At 42.7% G+C, this 19,640-nt stretch overlaps 1 protein-coding gene across 2 annotated transcripts in view; it reads left to right on the top strand.

Moving 5' to 3' along the window:
• CHM (CHM Rab escort protein) overlaps nucleotides 1-19,640 on the top strand; it is a 72,340-nt gene that overhangs the window by 35,075 nt on the left and 17,625 nt on the right. For both annotated transcript variants that reach the window (XM_081180183.1, XM_081180182.1), the window contains exons 9-10: nucleotides 9,813-9,890; nucleotides 17,814-17,918. In XM_081180183.1, coding sequence (XP_081036309.1) covers nucleotides 9,813-9,890; nucleotides 17,814-17,918 — 183 coding nt within the window. The remainder of the gene's footprint in view (nucleotides 1-9,812; nucleotides 9,891-17,813; nucleotides 17,919-19,640) is intronic.

Below are 19,640 nucleotides of genomic sequence, written 5' to 3'. Positions count from 1 at the left end.
CATTTATATCTCCCTTCCTCAAAGGAGCTCTGCAGCATACATGGTCTCTGCCCCACCTATCCTCAAAACATCCCATGAGGTAGATTGGGCTGCGAGAAAATGAGCAGCCCAGGGTCACCTGATGATAAGGTTTTTGAACCTGAGTCTCTTTGGTTGCAATCCAACACTAACCACTACACCATACTGGCTCTTGACTTGGTTTGTGGGGATAAATAGGGCCCAAGGGCGGAGGAAGGGGGGGCGGTGGGGGCGGGCCACCCCGGGTGTCACTACTGGGGGGGGGGTGACAAAATGCCAGGCGGCACTCACTGCGGGGCCTGCAGCGCACCTGAGCCACACATCTTTCTTGGGAGTGACATGGTGGCTTGGGCACCCGCAGGCTCCATGCTGCCCCATGCTGTAGGGCGGCTGAGTGGGAGGAGGCAGGCAAACTCCTCAGAGGTCCTGCGAAGCGTCCTGCCCTGGCTGGCCACGCCCCTGGGCCCAGGGCACGCGTGCTGCCCCAGGCGCCCAATCAACTTGCTCCGCCGCTGCGTGGGGCAAGATAAAATACATATAATGTTGCATACTCCTTGAGGCAATGGTGGGATACAATATGCATTATTTTCCCCCTATTATTATTATACTGCATAAAATAAATCATGGTGGTTTGTATATGTAAAATACAGCAGCAGCAAACCTATAAACACTTGCATATTCTTACTTTCAAAATAAAAAACCCATAAATAGATATTCATTTACATAACCTGTTCTCTGTGGGAGTTGGGTTGCCCCACTGAAGGTGAGGTGAGGAATGGGCTGCCTCCCCACCTCTGTTTTGGGTCTCATATGCAGTTGGCATGTGGGCCCCCAGCAGATTATCCCAACAAAATGTTGTCCTCAATGCAAAAAAGTTCTCTACCCAGACCTAGGCTTTTGCTGACCTCTATTTAGTTACTTTGTTTCTTTTAATGCTAAATTTATTGGCATTTTATTAGTAGCTTTGGCTTGTCTTGCTTCCTTTGTCTTGCTTTAGTTCCTTTTTTTGTTCCTAAGAGGTTATGGTCACATCTGCATCATAAATTTCACACGCTCTTGTACCACTTTAAGAGTAATGGCTTCCCCTAAAGAATACTGGAAACTGAAGTTTGTTAAGGGTGCTGGGAATTGTAGCTCTGTGGGGGGTGGTCTCCTAAGAACCCTCAGCAAATTACAGTTCCCAGGATTCTTTGGGAAAGCCTTGTCTCTTAAAGTGTTACAAAAGTGCTTTAAATGCGTCTTGTGATTGTGATCCAAGTTCATAGCTGTCAACTTACAGATTTGAAAATAAGGAACCAGCAGCCTCGTAAATAAGGGATCAGCAGCCAAAATAAGGGATTTTCAGAGCACAGGGATGTTCGATTTCTGAGCCCCTCCGAGTCAAAGGCAGAAAGCACAGCCAGTAGCCAAATGAAGCCTCAAGCGGTGGTTCCCACAGTGCAGCAACCTGGCAAAGGGGATGCAGCAAGGAAAACCACCATCACCTCTCCACTGGGAAGCGCTGAGCAAAGGCGAGTCCCCAAGCAATGTGGCCGATTTGAACAGCACAAGGCATGCAAGCTCCACCCCGCAGTCGTTCTTAGACTCCTTATTGGGTGAGCAACGCAGCCAAGCAACACAGTTGGAGCCTCCCTCCTCCCTGGCTGGGAGGGAGGGAGGGAGGGAGGAAGAGGAGCTGCTTCCTTTGAAACCCGGGAAATTTAAGGGACATCAATAAGGGACAGCAGCGGGACACGGCGCTGGGATAAGGGACCTTCCTGCCAAATAAGGGACGGTTGACAGCTATGTCTGAGCGGTGCATTAGTTCAAATTTAATCTCTGATATGAATTCGCTGAATGGACATAGGCGTGTGATGCTTCCTCATTTTTAGTACCTGTATCTGTAATATTGTTGATAGTAGTTAATAATGACTTACCATGCACAGTTGTTGTAACTAGATAATTATCTGCCTACAATTAGATAATGCGTGTGTAGTGTTTTGAACAATTAAAAGCGCTTTGTTGTTGCTTTCAGCTGCTTTTTGTGAGCGTTTTGGAGATCTTTGCTATAAAAAAGGATATATATATATATATATATATATATATATATATATATATATATATATATATATATATGCTTTCGTAGATTTTCACGGGTACAGGAATGCAGGTTTTGGTGTCTTCGGGTGTCTTCCCGTGTAAGAGTTGGGGTGTCTAGGCGACGTTTCGACGAGGTCTCACTCGTCATCTTCAGGCTGGTGCTTTCGGCTTCTTGTTACTAGAACAGAGCAGGATCTCAGTGTTTGAGTTCCTATAAATACTGTTGAGGGGGTGTGGTGTATAGCCTCCAACGTTCTGGGCAGAGAGGAAGTTCCTAGGTTAATGTGCCTTTTCTTCTTTTGTTCATTAATTACTTGAGGGATATCTTGAGTGATTACTGAGTGATATTCTGAGTACCACTTAGGAGGGTCATTAGGTGTGGATTAGTTGCTAAAGCTTTCGTGTCTTGACCTCTTGACCTTGTGAAGAGTTTTTCTGAGAAGATGGCTGTACTGCACTTAGTTGTGCTCTGGCTTGGCTTCGTGTATAGGGGCGAGCTGTGGTTTTGTGCCCTGTGCCAGCCAGATCTGTGTAGGGATTGCAGGGGGGTGCAGCATCCGGAGGTGCCACTATGGTTTGGCTACTGGATGGTGTCTGTAATTTATCTGTGGAGAGGGTCTGGGTTTGGGTCTGGTGTGGTTGATTGGAGATGGCGTTCTGTGTGCCTCTGGTTCTGGTGTCGGTTTTTGTGGGGAGGGCTAATTTCCAGATGTCTGGCAGGCGGGACGTGTCGTCACGCTTGTTCATGTTGTGAGGGTGTTTCTCTATCTCGATGGCTTCCATGATTATTCTCTTGTGGTGATGTTCCATGTTAAAGAGCAATTTGGAATCTGCAAAATTAATTTCGTGTCCTGTTTCTTTCATGTGTTGGTAAAGAGAGGAAGTTTTTTCTTCTTTTTTGACGGCATTCTTGTGTTCTGCGATACGTGCATTTATTCGTCTGTTTGTTTGTCCAATGTACGTGGCTGGGCAGACTTTGCAGGGTATTTCATAGACCCCTTGGTTTTCTAACTGGATTTTATCTTTTGGGTTTCTGAGGATATTGGCTATTTTTTGGTTGGTGCAAAAGGCTGTTTTGATATTGTGTTTATGGAGGATTTTGCTAATTTTATCTGTAGTGCCCTTGATATAAGGAAGGAGGGCCATGCCATTGTTTTCTTCTGTGTCTTGGTTTTTGGGGGGTGTTTCTTTTTGGATTAGCTTCGTAACCCTGTTTTGCTGGTATCCGTTGGCGATTAACACATTTGAGAGATTCTGTAACTCAGTTGTCAAGTGGTCTTTGTCAGCCAGGCGTTTGGTTCTGGAGATGAGAGTCTTGGCTACGGAGTTTATTTGTGCAGGGTGGTGGTGTGATTGTGCATGTAAGTAGCGGTTGGTGTGTGTTTTTTTCCGGTAGATAGTGTGTCCTAGGGAGCCATCAGGTTTTTTGTAGATTAGGACGTCAAGGAAGGGAAGTTGGTTGTTGGCTTCTATTTCCATAGTGAATTGTATTTTGGGGTGTAGGCTGTTGAGATGTGTGAGGAAGCTATCTAGTTTTTCCTTCCCGTGTGGCCAAATTACAAAGGTGTCGTCAACATATCTGAGCCAAAGTTTGGGTTTGTGCAGTACAGCCATCTTCTCAGAAAAACTCTTCACAAGCTCAAGAAGTCAAGACACGAAAGCTTTAGCAACTAATCCACACCTAATGACCCTCCTAAGTGGTACTCAGAATATCACTCAAGAAATCACTCAAGATATCCCTCAAGTAATTAATGAACAAAAGAAGAAAAGGCACACTAACCTGGGAACTTCCTCTCTGCCCAGAACGTTGGAGGCTATACACCACACCCCCTCAACAGTATTTATAGGAACTCAAACACTGAGATCCTGCTCTGTTCTAGTAACAAGAAGCCGAAAGCACCAGCCTGAAGATGACGAGTGAGACCTCGACGAAACGTCGCCTAGACACCCAAACTCTTACACGGGAAGACACCCGAAGACACCAAAACCTGCATTCCTGTACCCGTGAAAATCTACGAAAGCAAATATATATATATATATATATATATATATATATATATATATATATATATATATATATATTCCCACAGGCCACCTATTTGTTATCCAAACAAAGCATGTGTGTTTATGTGTGTGGTGAGTTAAAAATCAAGATGTCAGATAGACATCTGCATTCCCCCCTCCCCAAATACTCAGGTCCAGGAGTATCACATCACAGTAGCATAGTCCTCCTGTGGCAAAAGATGCAGTAACCCTGAAGCCTCTTTCTTTCCTTGTAACATTAGTGTTTTAATTAAAGAAAACAACCAGTTGGAGGCAGTTACTTTCTGTGAAATGTAATGAAGATTTATTTTAGGGAGTGACCTTCACTGTATTAGCTCCAGCAGTAATCAGTAGAATTAATAGAATAATCAAATTATATACAAACTCATAAATCACTGTGAATGTGCTGTCAAAAGTTCAGCTATTAATGGGGTCTATTGTTTTGCAGCTGTATTTGAAATTGCAGCTGCTGATTCCTTGGCTTGATAGGAATTGAAATGGCATTTAAAGGCTAGAGATGATTGGGGGCGGGGGGCGGGGAATTACTAGGCCAAAATTTTTCGCAACTGTTAATTTAGCTGTAATGCAGTTTGATGTCACCAGGGCAAAGTTGAAACACAGTGCGTAACAGGCGCGATCTTTCAGCAAAACCTGAATTATTGGCTGAGACAGTAGCCAGTTAATTAGAGGAGAATCAGTTTAAACGTCTGTCATTTAGGGTTAATAGTATCAGAGTTACCTTGTACTTTGGTTCTAGCCAAATCAGCCTATTGTAGAATAAGAAATTGACAAGACAGTTTGCTTGATTTTCATATAGATTTCGACTTTTAAAGAGCATCAGAGAATTAATTCCAAATTGTTTCACCTGTCTTATTTCATATATTTACTACAATTACATACAGTCTTGTTGGCATATAATCAAATAGTTATGGAACAAAGGCAAAGAGGGTGAGATGGGAAGTGGAAAAGAAGCAAATCTGGTACCAGTTCTTACATTGTGTTACATAGGAACCAAATAGAAATTGATCCCAACCAAATTAGTAATGAGGGCTTTGGTGTTTCACCTCTCCCTCTGATACAGCTACATCAGTGTGCTGGTGTAGTCAATTGATAAGGTGACAAATTGTTTGTTTTCATTACAAACTGAAATGTCATGGCTAGAGCATTGGTCAAGAACTAAGGAGACCCTGGTTGTAATCAACTTTACATCATGCAATTCACTTGGTGATCTGGGATTACCTTACTCACAATTTCTCACCGTAACCCAAATCATAGGACTGTTGTAAGGCTAGGTAGGAGGACAAATTACATGCATGGGACAAAGCTGTAACATAAAAATCCAGGAGGTGGAGCTCAACATAGCACTAAGGAGATAGTTCCATCACCTCAGGTATTTGTGCCTGCCTGATGGAATAATTTCCCCCTCCCCCCCCCCCCCCCGCACTCTGTTCTGAGGGTTTCCCCCACTTTTCAGAGCAGATTTGGAGAAGTCACAGAGGCAACATGGGAAGGAGAATAGGGGTGAAAGTCCCATTGAGCTAGCAGGAGTCTTTGTGTTGGCTTCCATTAGCAGCAACATCTTAGTTGTGTCCTGCCCAGGATCTCCATGGCTTGTATCTAATTCTAGACCCATGGAAATTAATGAATAGCTTAGTCCCATTAATTCCAATGGGTCTACTCTGAATAGGACTTGGTTGAATACAGCCCTATATGTCTCTAGGAGCCTTTGATATTCCTTGCACTGCAAAATGTTGTTGGCAGGGAGCTGCCCTTGCTATTGAAGTGAACAGGAAATCCTGAACACCAGGTAGCTTTCCAGATGTTGCTGGAGTACAGTTTCCATCTTTTGTAGCCATGGACCATATCGGCTGGAGCCTGAAACATCTGGAGGGCCCCACATTCCCTGACCTTGCAGTACACACAGGATGTTAAACAAGATTCCCACCTATGTTCAAATGCTCATTTGCAGAATTGAAGCAGGCACAGCCCACTTCAAGTGCCCACCCCCTGCCCAGATTCTGTTCACTCCCCATCAGCCCTACACTGCTGGATATTTGTTTTATGTGTGTGTCTGTGTGATCTCCATTTAATAGATTAGCAGGGCGTTGCCGGGCACTACTCAGAAATCTGTAGAAACCAAATAAAAATAAGTTATTTTTTAATGAATCGTGTAACTTGTGAGTTTGGATCCATCATGCCAAAAAGTGGATAAAGTCATATCAAAGTCACATTTTGGTCCACCATATTGAATCAAAATAGCACCTAACATTAACAGAGATCACTGCACCCACTTTGGGAATCCTTGTGCCAAGCTTGGTGACAATACCTCAGTAGGATACAGACTTATGCCCCAAACCGAGTGAAGTCATGATTTTGGTTCACCATCTGGATTTAAAATGGTGGCTAGTGACCCAGTGTCAACAAAGATTTCTCCCCCCACCTTGGTAACCCCGTACTGAATTTGATGACAATATCACAAGAGGTGGTCAAACCTATAGAGAACAATTGGACAGGCGGGCAGGCAAACTACTTCCCAAAAATATATAGTAGATTAGATTAAGATACCCACTTAATGTGACCCATCCCAGAGTCTTTTATAATAAGCTGTTTTGTGCATAAGTTGTTCACATACGACTTCTCCATTCGTTCAATGCTGGTGTCTAATCGTTGTTTAATGGTAAGCCACCTCAAACTCACAGAATTGCAAAGCAGGGTAGTTATTTTAAAATAATATATAATATTTGCCCTTGCTATTAACATGAAACTTCTGCATTTGCCAGAGGTTTGGTATAGATACTGGGCAATTTGCATTCTGCCCTTCCCCGAAGCTTCATGTGCTTCATTTATGCCCCTCATCCTCCAGCAACTGATCTCAGGGCTGCACAGTTGGAAGGGTTCAGTTCAGAGTTCAGTTATTAATAAATAATGTAATATAGTGTAGCATAATATGTGCTGTCTGTGTGTGAAACATATGCAGACACATGTTTAAATAAATTCCAAGTAAAATACTGTGCTGGATATCTGTTCTACATATTGATTCATCTAGATGCTGCATAAAAACCTCTAGGGCTGATTTAATTGAAAAATTGACCGTGCCTCATTGCTTCTATTAGATCGTCACTCGTTAGTTTACCGTTTTTAGACAAACATTTGTCTAATAAACACACATGTTTAGCTGGCTGTGTTGAATTGCCAAACACGCTGTCTCCAGTTATGTGAGCAAACAAATCTAATTGATTTTCCTATGGAAATGTTATTCTTTTTGAATACACACACACTCACTCACACACACACACACACACACTTTTAAAGAAAAAGACCAGGACCTCTTTTATTTCTTCGGTGCCTCTTGGTTTCTCCTGAGCATTTTCTTGTGTGTGTTCAGTTTCTTAGCTATTTTAACTCCCTTTCCCCCTGTTTTGTGACCTTGCTCTCAACTGAGAGAGAATTGTTTGACTCACTTTTTAAAAGTCATCATCCACATGTCTTGATCACTTATGAATGGATCTGATTTTCATTTCCTTTTATAAAATCAGAAGTGAATGGCCACAGAAATATTAGTACAGGAATGCTGTTTTAGAGTTAGATTTATTCTGGTAGTGCAGAGAGGAGCAAAGTACAGTGGTACCTCGGGTTAAGTACTTAATTCGTTCCGGAGGTCCGTTCTTAACCTGAAACTGTTCTTAACCTGAAGCACCACTTTAGCTAATGGGGCCTCCTGCTGCTTCCACCAGAGCACGATTTCTGTTCTCATCCTGAAGCAAAGTTCTTAACCCAAGGTAATATTTCTGGGTTAGCAGAGTCTGTAATCTGAAGCGTATGTAACCCAAGGTACCACTGTATATGGCAAAGTTATCTTGGCCAGCCTGTTTTATTATGGTGTGCAAGCAGCTCCATCTGAAACGAACTGCTATTAAAAGGTGCATGGCTAATGGTGATTGGATTGTGGGGGCAGGGTGGGGGAGAGGCAGGGATTTGGTGGGGTGGCTGGGAAGGTTGGATGGGTTGAGATGGTTAGTGGATCCTTGCCTGTTTCTTGGGCCTTTCTCAGCTTTGTTTTTTTTAAAATCCATAAACAAATAAAAATGAATAAATGAAATATTAAATAAGCTCTATCTTCCCATCAAGTGATGGTTTCTTAAGAAGTCTAGAAAGATTCAAATTGGCATTTGCACTGCAGTCCTTGACACGTTTACTCAGAAATAAGTCCTACTCTGTTCCATGGAGCTTACTGTTAGGAGAGCATGCATAGGATTGTGGCCTTCATGTGGCTTTAATTACATAACGTACATCATGAATTGTTTGAATCATTGCAAGCTACCTTGTTTAGAGAAGATAGAATTCATGCCCGCTAACATTTCTCTGATGAAAATAGAGATGTCCTATTCCATAATGATGATTTTACTATTTATACCCCACACATCTTACTGGGTTGCTCTAGCCACTCTGGGCAGCTTCCAACATATGTAAAAACATAATAAAACATTAAACATTAAGCTCTACCTCACTTTCAAATCAGAACCAGTGAAGGCGGTGAAGGTCCTGTGTGAGTGCCTGGAGGCGGTTGGAGGATGGATGGTGGCTAACAGATTGAGATTGAATCCTGACAAGACAGAAGTACTCATTTTTGGGGGACGGGGGCAAGCAGGTGTGGGGGACTCCCTGGTCCTGAATGAGGTAACTGTGCCCCTGAAAGACCAGGTACACAGCCTGGGAGTCATTTTGGACTCACAGCTGTCCATGGAGGCGCAGGTCAATTCTGTGTCCAGGGCAACTGTCTACCAGCTCCATCTGGCACACAGACTGAGACACTCCTTGCCCACAGTCTGTCTCGCCAGAGTGGTACATGCATAGTTATCTCCTGCTTGGAACAGTGCAATGCGCTCTACATGGGGCTACCTTTGAAGGTGACCTGGAAACTACAACTAATCCAGAATGCGGCAGCTAGACTGGTGACTGGGAGTGGCCCCCTAGACCATATAACACTGGTCCTTAAAGACCTACATTGGCACCCAGTACGTTTCCAAGCACAATTCAAAGTGTTGGTGCTGACCTTTAAAGCTCTGAACGGCCTCGGCCCAGTATACCTGAAGGAGCGTCTCCACCTCCATCATCCAGCCCAGACACTGAGGTCCAGTGCCGAGGGCCTTCTGGCGGTTCCCTCACTGCGAGAAGTGAGGTTACAGGGAACCAGGCAGAGCACCTGCCCTGAGGAATGCCCTCCCATCAGATATCAAGGAAATAAGCAACTATCTGACTTTTAGAAGACACCTGAAGGCAGCCCTGTTTAGGGAAGTTTTTAATGTTTGAAATTTTATTCTGTTTTTAGTCCTCTGTTGGGAGCCACCCAGAGTGGTTAGGGAAACCCAGCCAGATGGGCGGGGTATAAATAATAAAATTATTCTTATTATTAACATTAAAAAAACCTTCCCTATACAGGATTGCCTTCAGACGGCTCGGGAGTCAGATAACTCTGTATCCTTCAACATTTCTCTAGTGAAAATAGGGATGTCCTAAGGAAAAGCGGGACATTCTGGGATCAAATCAGAAACCAGGATGGCTTCTCTAAATCAGGGACATCCCTAGAAAATAGGGACACTGGGAGGGTCTGGGAATTGAAATTTATTTACATCTCACCCCTCTTTTTTATTTTATTTCTGATGTTCTTCTAGGATGTGTGCAGTATTTGGTGGTGTCTATTGTCTCCGCCATCCTGTGCAGTGCCTTGTGGTGGACAAAGAAACTAGAAGGTAAGGCTAGCAAGAATTAACCTTTCTCTCCTTTTTATATAAATATATATACACAGAACTGCAAGATGAAAAATGCTGGAGTCAATTTTTTAAAAATGGTTCTTCAAAGATCTTCCTTGGTATTAATAACACATCAACCTTGATTAAAAGTAATTTGTGTATAGGTCCTCCAGAACAAGGAAAGTGGGTTTAGAATATAGAAACTAAATTAATTTCCCTGCGATATTACTGCAGCCTCCTTCCTGATCACCCAAGCTTGGAAGACAAATCATTTCGGTTGCCGGGGGTCTGGTGATGAGTGATGTTAGTTTTCCTTGTGGCCTTACCTACTCTAATTGATTTTCATCAGATGACAACAAAGCCCTCTGTTATTGCATTTTTAAAAATGAAGCTCACCCAAAGACTCATCAGATTAATCTTTGCTGATAATGCATGTCACTCTAAGAGAAAAGGCTTTAATGAGTTTTTAGGTAGATTGTTGTCATAAACTATGCTGCCCTCTTACTGTAGGATGAATTCTTTTTACAATAGTATCGGGCCTCTGGGCAACTTTTTAAAAAGTTGGAACAAAATTGGCTGATTTTTTTTTTGCTGTGGGAATGGAATTCACTCCTGTGAAAGGGTCTATTAGAAAGAATGTGTTGGATCCAGACTTATTCTGCTTAGAGGAGACCTACCAAAATCAGCGGGACGTCTGCCGTAATGAACATAAAGCCCACTAATCTCAGTAGGTCCACTTTAAGCATAGCTAAGTCTGAATCACACACAGCATCTGTATATGTTGGCTAGACTTGTGACTAAATGCTCATCAGTGTGTGTGTGATGTACTACAAGCTAGGCTTCCCCCAACCCCACTTAATTAAGCAAGAGTAACTCATGCACAATTTGCTTGCTTGACAGCCTGCCAGCTAAATGCAACAACCATCAGTTAAGGAGAGATAGCAGTTCAGTGGTACTACATGCTTTGTGTGTGGCAGGTCCCAGGTTTGATCTCCGGTTGCTGAAAATATACTGGAAAAACTGGCAGCTCAGGGAGTAAGGCAATGAAAAGTTCAGTGACCTCTGATGTTCTGCTTAGATAGTCTTCTCCTGTAGAAATAGCTTTTGCCATCACTGCCCCCTCCCCCATATTATCTAGTTAAAGGAGATGAGGTTTGCAGGACCAAGAGAGATGTCTGCCTAGGACCTTGGGCAACTAATCCCAGCAAGCATTGGCAGTAGTGGCTTAGACAGACCAGTGGTATAAGGATTTTTATGAGCAATTGGTGGAGTAGACATATCCTTTATTCCAAGTAAAGCAAGTTGAGGGGAAGGTTGTAGGCCTGTTTTGTGTATTAAATTCAATTCTTTAAATACCAGAACCAAAAACAGGTAAACAGATTTGCAAAACCACCACATATCTATGTAAGACCCAGTCTCCTCGCATCCCTCAGGAGATGGTGGACTCTCCTTACCTGAAGGTTTATAAGTAGAGGTTGGATGGCCATTTGTCATGGATGCTTAAGTTGAGATTCTTGCATTGCAGGGGGTTGGACAATATGATTCTCAGGGTCCTTTCCAACTCTACAGTTCTATGATTCTATGTAAATTCAGTCACCCATGCACCCATACAATTAAGATTTCTACAAATGTGATCCACATGGCAGTGAATGGAGTGATTTTGCTAGTTGTTTCCACCTACAACTCAAGAGAAGGACAGTGAAGTGGGTTGAAACGGCCACCAGTTTAGATGGCTTTTAAAGAGGATTAGACAAATGCATGGGAAATAAGGTTGTCAATGGTTATTAAAATATTTATTTAGATTTTTAAAATTTGTTAAATTTCTATCCCAACCTTCCTCTCAAGGGAGCCCCTAATAGCTTTCTTCTACCTCCACTGTTGGAAACAGCACATCCTCACGTTGGTGAGGATCACAAGTGGGGAGAGTGCTGTTGGACCCTAGTTTTGCTTGCAGACTTCCCATTGGGTCATCTTGTCAGCTGCTTTGAGAACAGGATGCTGGACTAGATGGGCCTTTGGCCTGATCCAGCAAGCCGTTCTTATGCTCTTTTGTCCTATTGAAGATGGGGAAAAGGAAGATTGTTTACTGTTCGCGTCATATATGATGTCGGGTGCAGGGCAGCAAATGTGGGTTTGTAGTCACCACTGATTAGTGGTTCCAGCAACCTCCTTTAAGTGTGCTGTGCTAGGCAAGGCCTTTGCAAGGGCCAGTGATCAGCCGATAGTACTTGCAAAACCCTTGCCTAACAACATGCTTTAGAAGTCCATTGCTGCGCTTGCAAGCTGATGTTTTTCCTCTCTACAGTGGTACCTCAGGTTACATACGCTTCAGGTTACAGACTCCGCTAACCCAGAAATAGTGCTTCTGGTTAAGAACTTTGCTTCAGGATGAGAACAGAAATCGTGCTCTGGCGGCGCGGCGGCAGCAGGAGGCCCCATTAGCTAAAGTGGTGCTTCAGGTTAAGAACAGTTTCAGGTTAAGAATGACCTCCGGAACAAATTAAGTACTTAACCCGAGGTACCACTGTATTTGCAGGTGTGGTTTGAATGCAAATGGGCTTGAAAGGGGTACTTTGAAGCTGTGCTGTCAGTGCCAACTGACACTGATATTATGCCTTCAAAGAAGCTCAGTCTCAGTTGGCACTGAAAGTTAACCCCTCATAATGTCATAATGACATCAGGTGATTGGCAGGTGGATGGCTCCACCCACCTGTCACAGTTGGCCAACGAGGGTTGGGGCAAGATAAATATCTGGCAAGCTCCCCACATGGAAGTGGGGAGACTGAAAAGAAGAGGAGGATGCCACATCAGCCTCACAGATAAATCCACCCATGTTAATGGCACGTCTTGTGCAGCAGGGTCTTTTCACAGTGGCCAGCCTGATACCTGTGGGAAACCTGCAAGCAGGAGTCAAGCACAAAAGGACTCTCTCCTCCTGTGGTTTCTAGCAACTGGTATTCAAAAACATTGCTACCTTCAACTGAGGAGGCAGAGCATAGCCAACATGGCTAGTAGCCATTGATCGCCTTCTCCTCCGTGAATTGGCCTAATTCTCTTTTAAAGCCATCAAAGTTGTCTATCCCACTTTCTCCTGCGGGAGCGAGTTCCATAGTTCATCTATGCACTGCATGAAAAAAAAACACTGTGGCGCTGTGGGTTAAAGCCTCAGCGCCTAGGGCTTGCCGATCGAAAGGTCGGCGGTTCGAATCCCCGCGGCGGGGTGCGCTCCCGCTGCTCGGTCCCAGCGCCTGCCAACCTAGCAGTTCGAAAGCATCCCCGGGTGCAAGTAGATAAATAGGTACCGCTTACCAGCGGGAAGGTAAACGGCGTTCCGTGTGCTGCGCTGGCTCGCCAGATGCAGCTTTGTCACGCTGGCCACGTGACCCGGAAGTGTCTCCGGACAGCGCTGGCCCCCGGCCAATAGATGTGAGATGGGCGCACAAACCCCAGAGTCTGTCAAGACTGGCCCGTTCGGGCAGGGGTACCTTTACCTTTACTTTAATCTCCCAGCATTCAGCTTCATTGGATGTCTCTGAGTTCTGGTTTTATGTGTGTGAGACATAAACTTTTCACTGTTCACTTTCTCCATGATCCTGGCCCGTCACCATCGGAACCCCACAAGTGCATGCAAAATGAACATGCACCACATTACACTTGTTTTCACTGAATTGCATTTGCCATTTTACTGCCCATTCACTTGGTTTAGAGTGGTTACTAGCTATGAATACTGTGCTTCCCATTTCTGGCCTATTCACATTCTGAAAGGGGGGGGGGACTTTTTCCCTAGTGTCTGAAAACTTCCTTACATGCTAATATAGAGCTAACTGAGTTTAGGTTGCTTTATAGATTGATTTTGTGTGTGTATATATTTCTGACCCAGAGGTTCGTTCTTAGGTTTGGGCAGAGCAGATTTGGGTAAAATTAGTCCTTCAATGAGATACTGGGGAAAGGTGGCTTATAGCAAAGGAAATGAAAAAAATGTCTGGTTACCTTCAGTGTAACGCTTATTATTTTGAAGCGTAACTTCCATTTTTTTTAGAGGATGTCATGTGACAGATTACAGGAATGCTCAGAAAGAATGCTCTTGTCACAAAGATTTAACTCTGTGCAAGGCATGTCCTGCAGTTTCTCTGCCATTAAATCACTGAAGCTGACATAACATGGAAGCAATGGAATGGCACTTCCTGAGATTAAGTAAAGTAATCATAACCTTTTTATATGAACTGCATCATATTGCTTTCATGCAAAATGACAAAAGGTGGAAGGCATCTTGAGGACTAGCGTTAATGGAGGATCAGAATCCCACAAGTATTGTTTCTTTCCTAATTTTCCTGCCATGGGTTGAAAATTTTGGGGGCGTACCAAAGCACACATGGAGCTCTTTTCAAACTGGGTCATCTCATTCTCAGCAATGATGTTGAGCACTGCATGCTCAAAGGCACACAAGAGCTTTTCCGAGCATGAGAGAGAGAGAGAGAGAGAGAGAGAGAGAGAGAGAGAGAGAGAGACTGAAGTTCCATGTACATTCCACCTCCACCCCTAATATTTGAGCTCCATGGGTGTTTCACTGTGAGCATGGAACATCCCACATGTCTGGTCTGCCCCATTAATTTTAATGGCAGGAGTGAATTGCAAATACAAAAGGAAATTGGAACATTTTCTTCCATTGAAGTGAATGTGGAAGCCCTTGCAGACACAAAGAGCCCTAGGAGCGTTAGAGTTCCCATGGCCCTAGGAAATGGCTGTGTGAGGCACATAGCAGATCAGGATTTACAGCAGGTGTGAGGAATCCTTTGTCCTCCAGATGTTGCTGGACTGCCACTCCCATCAGCCCCAGCAAGCGTAGCCAATGGCTAGGGATTGTGGGAGTTGGAGTTCAGCAACATCTGGAGGGCCAGAGGTTCCACACACAAAATTTATAAGTTTAGCAGTCCCTGTCTTGTCTCTTAATTATCTCTCCATGCCACAGAGCCCTGGATTATTATAGATTATGTTTATGTGCCCCAGTAAATGAGGATGTGTAGCTTTATATCTTAAACAAGATGCTGAGGAGGGAAGTAGGAGAAAAAAGTTTTTTTTCATATACAGCATTCTAGTTAAAATAAGGGGGATGGGTTTGTTTTGTTTTGCTAATGCCACTGGATACCCATCAAATTTGTTGCCTGCTTTGCTTGTGAATGAGAATCTCCTCATGACTTTTGCCTTTAGGGGGATGAAAATTGAATTTCCGCTCCCTATAAGCTTCCTTTCCTTTTTAATTTTGTTTCCCAGTTCTTTTATGCTGCGTAGATCTTGCTTATGTGGCTCCATTTGATAAGATTTAAGGTATTTTAATTTACGTCTGTATATTTTGAGCAGGCCTTACATTAAAAATAATTGCCCGCATTTTACTTCTAGCACAGTTTTAAGTGCGTTTTCCAATGAAACAATCCCGGCCTCCAACTGAAGAGATGTGACAAATGTAAATTTATATTTCCATAGTAAAAAAAAGATATAGCAAACACTGTAATTTACATATCTTTCCTGAAATATTGCATAGTGGCTTTGTCAGTGCTGGTAAGTCCATTTCAAGGATGTCGCCCTTAGTCCATTAGTTTGGATAATGAGCCCTATAAAGTACATTTATAACTGGTGGCACTTGGCAAGGAGATGGATTCTAATTTTCATCCTTTTATCTAGACACATTGAAGAAGGTCAATGGAGGGTTCTGTATGATTCATTGTCCTAACACATATCAGATGACAAAGACCTGATAATGTCATTGCATAAGTGTTTTCCTTATTTGAACGTGGCACTAGAAAGAATTCTTCTGCTGATCATCCCTTTTGAAGTAGAAACCAGTATTAAAAGATGTGTGCATACACTCTCCCTTCCTACTTTTTGGATAAAACCTTACTGTATGTCCGACTTGTTAAGCATCACTGAATGAAGGCGAAAAGGGGAAAAAAGTGGGAAAATAAAGAACTAGTGACTTGCTTTTTTGCTTATTTTGAATGCTGCAACATGACATTTAATCAACCTCCACTCTTCCCACTGGAATATTCAGAGAGAGGGGAGAAATTGTTTCATAAACAATAGAATAGCTTATAATTAAATATGAACTGTGCCAGCTTGACCAGACTGTTTGTTAGCATTTAAATGAACAACTCTAAAATGATCTTTTTTAAAAAGTTAAAATTAAATCAGGATAATGTTTCAAGCTGAATAGATGATCCTATATGTCAGTTTAAGTTATTTCTTGGTTTTCTGTATTTATATGCCATCGTTCAACACCACAGTCCCCCGGGGCACTTTCCCAATGAGATAGTATTTTTCTTCAGTTTTACAATGAACAAATAAAGCTGCCCAATTTAAAATGGCAGGTTGCGCTAAAACTCAGAACTTTTAAAGGCCTCAGTGAACAATGAGGTCTCCACATGGCATCTGAAGGATCACAGGACAGTGCCAGGTGAGCGACTCTGGGGATGGGATTCAAGACCAAGAAGGTCTCGTGTTCCCCTACCTCATATTTATTTATTTAGATTATTTCAATTATTTATTTAGAAAGATTTATAAAACACTTTATCACAAAGCTCTCATAGCTGCAGTGGTGAGTAGTACCTATCTGGATTTGTAGAGCAGTAGGCCAACAGTAGGTGGAGCCAGAGCCAGCGACAGGCACAGCCAACTCATTCTCGTTTTGTCCCCATCCTGCTTGCTGCTGAGTTCTACAGCACAGATGGAGGAGGAGGAAGAGGAGGAGGAAGCTGCCAGTCAATGTTTTCTCCTGGACAGGTTGTAATTAAGATGGCAAGCAGGTGAAGGCTGCTTGAGGGCAGACTGAGGCTGGTGGGGCAGTGTCCCATTTACCCCCAATGGAGCTGCCTGCATTGCTAAACAGTGTACATGGTAGAGGTGTTCAAAGAAGAACCTCTTCCAAAATGATGGGGTACGTCATTGTGAAATGATGTATCAATAATAATAATAATCTTTATTGCGGTCCAACAACCCATAACATGGATTCAGAATAAAATACAGATTCATACAGACAGCCCCCCAGGGAAGGGAGTCCGAAGCGTTATTTGCTTAGTCATGGGTATGTTGATCTTTGATTCGTATGACAACTGAAAGAAACTTTGCCACGGCCACAATGTATCAAATGTTCTAATACATTGATTATTTCACTTTAGTAGGTTATGTTTATAACATAGTGATTGGGCAAATTCAGGGAGAAATAGTTAAGCCCATTGAATGGAACTTGCATTTGTTTTATTTATTATTTTATAATAAATAAAACTAAGCTATTGCCTGCCTTTCTTTTCTAAAATCAAAGTAGCTAACAAAATAATAATAATAATAATAATAATAATAATAATAATAATAATAATAATACATAAAGCAGTAAAAACAGCCCAATTACTAAAATCAGTTTCTTGCAATAAAACCATTTTGCTTTAAAATCAGAAAAGTCAACTTTAACCTATGCTGAAAGTCCGACATGGAAAGGTTGAAAGAGTTAAATATGTATAGCCTGGAGAAGAGATAATTAAGAGGTGATATGAGAGCCGTTTTCAAATATTTAAAGGGGTGCTGCACAGATGATTTCGACAAAACATTTGGACAAATTCCCAGATGGTGCAAACAGTTCAGCTGTGGAACAGATTGCCTTAGGTGATGGTCATTCATTAGAATTATTTAAGCAGGAGCTGGATGGCCACCTATCTGGGATATTCTATCAGCACGTCTCCTTCGTCACCAGCAGACTGGATTTGGTGTCCTTTGGAGTCCCTTCCAACTCTTGTATTTCTTAAAGATTTTCAAAATAAAAAGTGCTCCGTAACTTGCCTGAAGCATAAAATGAAGGCCTCCTCAATTTGCTTTTCATAAATATGCCTGTCAAAAAGAAATGATTTCCCCTCTATCTGTCCATCTTTCTCTTAACAGGTGCAAAGCAGTCATTGATCATTTTGGTCAAAGAATAAGTGCCAGCTATTTTGTTGTGGAAGATAGTTACTTTTCAGAGGAAACCTGTGCAAATGTGTCCTACAGGTACGTATCAAGACAGAAGAGAAGCCTAATAGGTATTTCATGCCCCTTTCTGCCAGCCTTAAAGATTACAATCACCCATTCCAGGTCTTCAGTTGTCACATAGTGCTATGTCAACTACTATAAAATGAATGCAAGCTATGTATAGATGTCCTACATATGTCTTCATTTTCTTTTCCACTCCCTAACTCGCTACTCTTGTGCATACATGTACTGGAGACACCCTCCTTCTTAAGAAATTATGTGTAACATGCCCCAAGAGGCACCTCATTCATTCAGGCATAACATCAAACCACGGTGTTAAATTAGACTAGCTCTCATGACCCACCCTCTTACTGCTCCAGCAGAAGGTTCCACTTAAACTGCTCTTTAGCATATTATCTGAACCCTAAACTGTGGTTAATCTTAGCTATGGTTAGCTGAAATAAGCCAGCTTCATAAACTGTGGTTTGAAGTTGTATCGTTCCCACAATCCATTTTAATATTAACTGCAGTTTGGGGTACAGATGACATAGCTAACTGTGGTTAATATAAAATGGAAGTGAAAGCTGCAGAATTCCTCTTTACAGTTGTTCTGTGGGTGATTAATGCAAGCCTAATGCAGTACATTATCAGAACACAAAACAATGGTTTATCAAGATCTCCAAACCAAAGGACTATATGCCAAAATTGGCTTGAAAGCAGGGCTTATAGCATCTCCCAAGGAAATGCATATGTGTAAATTGGTGAAGTGGTGGGTTAGGAAAGCCAGGTACTTATATCCATACCTGTCTTCTTTCCTTGGTGAGGCTATTAGCAGCTACTAAGTGTTTGATTTCAGACAGGGAAACTCAGAAAGGGAAAGGATTGCATCTCCCTGAGCATTTGTCTTTAAGCTTTGACAAAAAACATGGGAAGATCTGATCTTATGTGTTACATGTAGCTTGGCCTTCAACTAAGGGGAAAAAACTCTTCTGTATTATATTGCAATTCGCCCTGGCATTTTTGTCCTTGTTCAGGTTCTGGACCAGTTACCCAGGAGAGTAGCTCAGATGCCTCTTGAAGGCACAAAGAATTGAACTTTCCTGCATTTTACACCTATTCCCTCACCCCCTCCCTGACTCTGCTTCATTTATGCCATTAACCTTTGCTGAGGCAATTAGTAGCCAGCTAATGGCTATTTAAGAATGTTAAAAAGCTGCCATAGTGCTCTTGAGGGTCAAGCCAATGGCCTGTTTGATCCAGTCTCCTCTCTCTCTCAATGGCTAATACTGGATGCTTCAGAAGGTATTTAACCAAAACAAGGTAATTAAAGGAGTGATACTTCCCCCCACTTTCCTTCTATGTCAGCTCACTGTCTCTATTTATAAGGAAAGTTTCAATCATTGCTTGAACTTTAGGTCAGCTTCAAACATTACTTTGAAGAGCTGAAAGAGGAACCAAGAGTCTAGCTGCTGCTTCCCATGCTTTTGGGGTAGCAAGCAAACATTGGAGTGATTAGGACCTAGGAAGAGCCTTACTCTCACAGTAATAGCTGATCAGATGCTTCTGGGAAGCCCACCAGTGGGTTGTGAGGGCAATAGCCCTCACCTGTTGTTGTCTCCCAGGAATTGGTATTCATAGGCATGCTGCCTCGGCATCTGGAGGCACCATGCCTTGTACTAGTTGCTGAGGGGCAAGAATGAGGAAGAGCATCTGGTTGGCCACTATGGAGATGCTGGACTAGGTGGCCCTTTGGTCTGGTGC

Source organism: Podarcis bocagei (genome assembly GCF_964188305.1).
Source record: "Podarcis bocagei genome assembly, chromosome: Z".
NCBI classification, from domain to species: Eukaryota; Metazoa; Chordata; class Lepidosauria; order Squamata; family Lacertidae; genus Podarcis; species Podarcis bocagei.
This window is presented reverse-complemented; position numbering and strand designations above follow the sequence as displayed.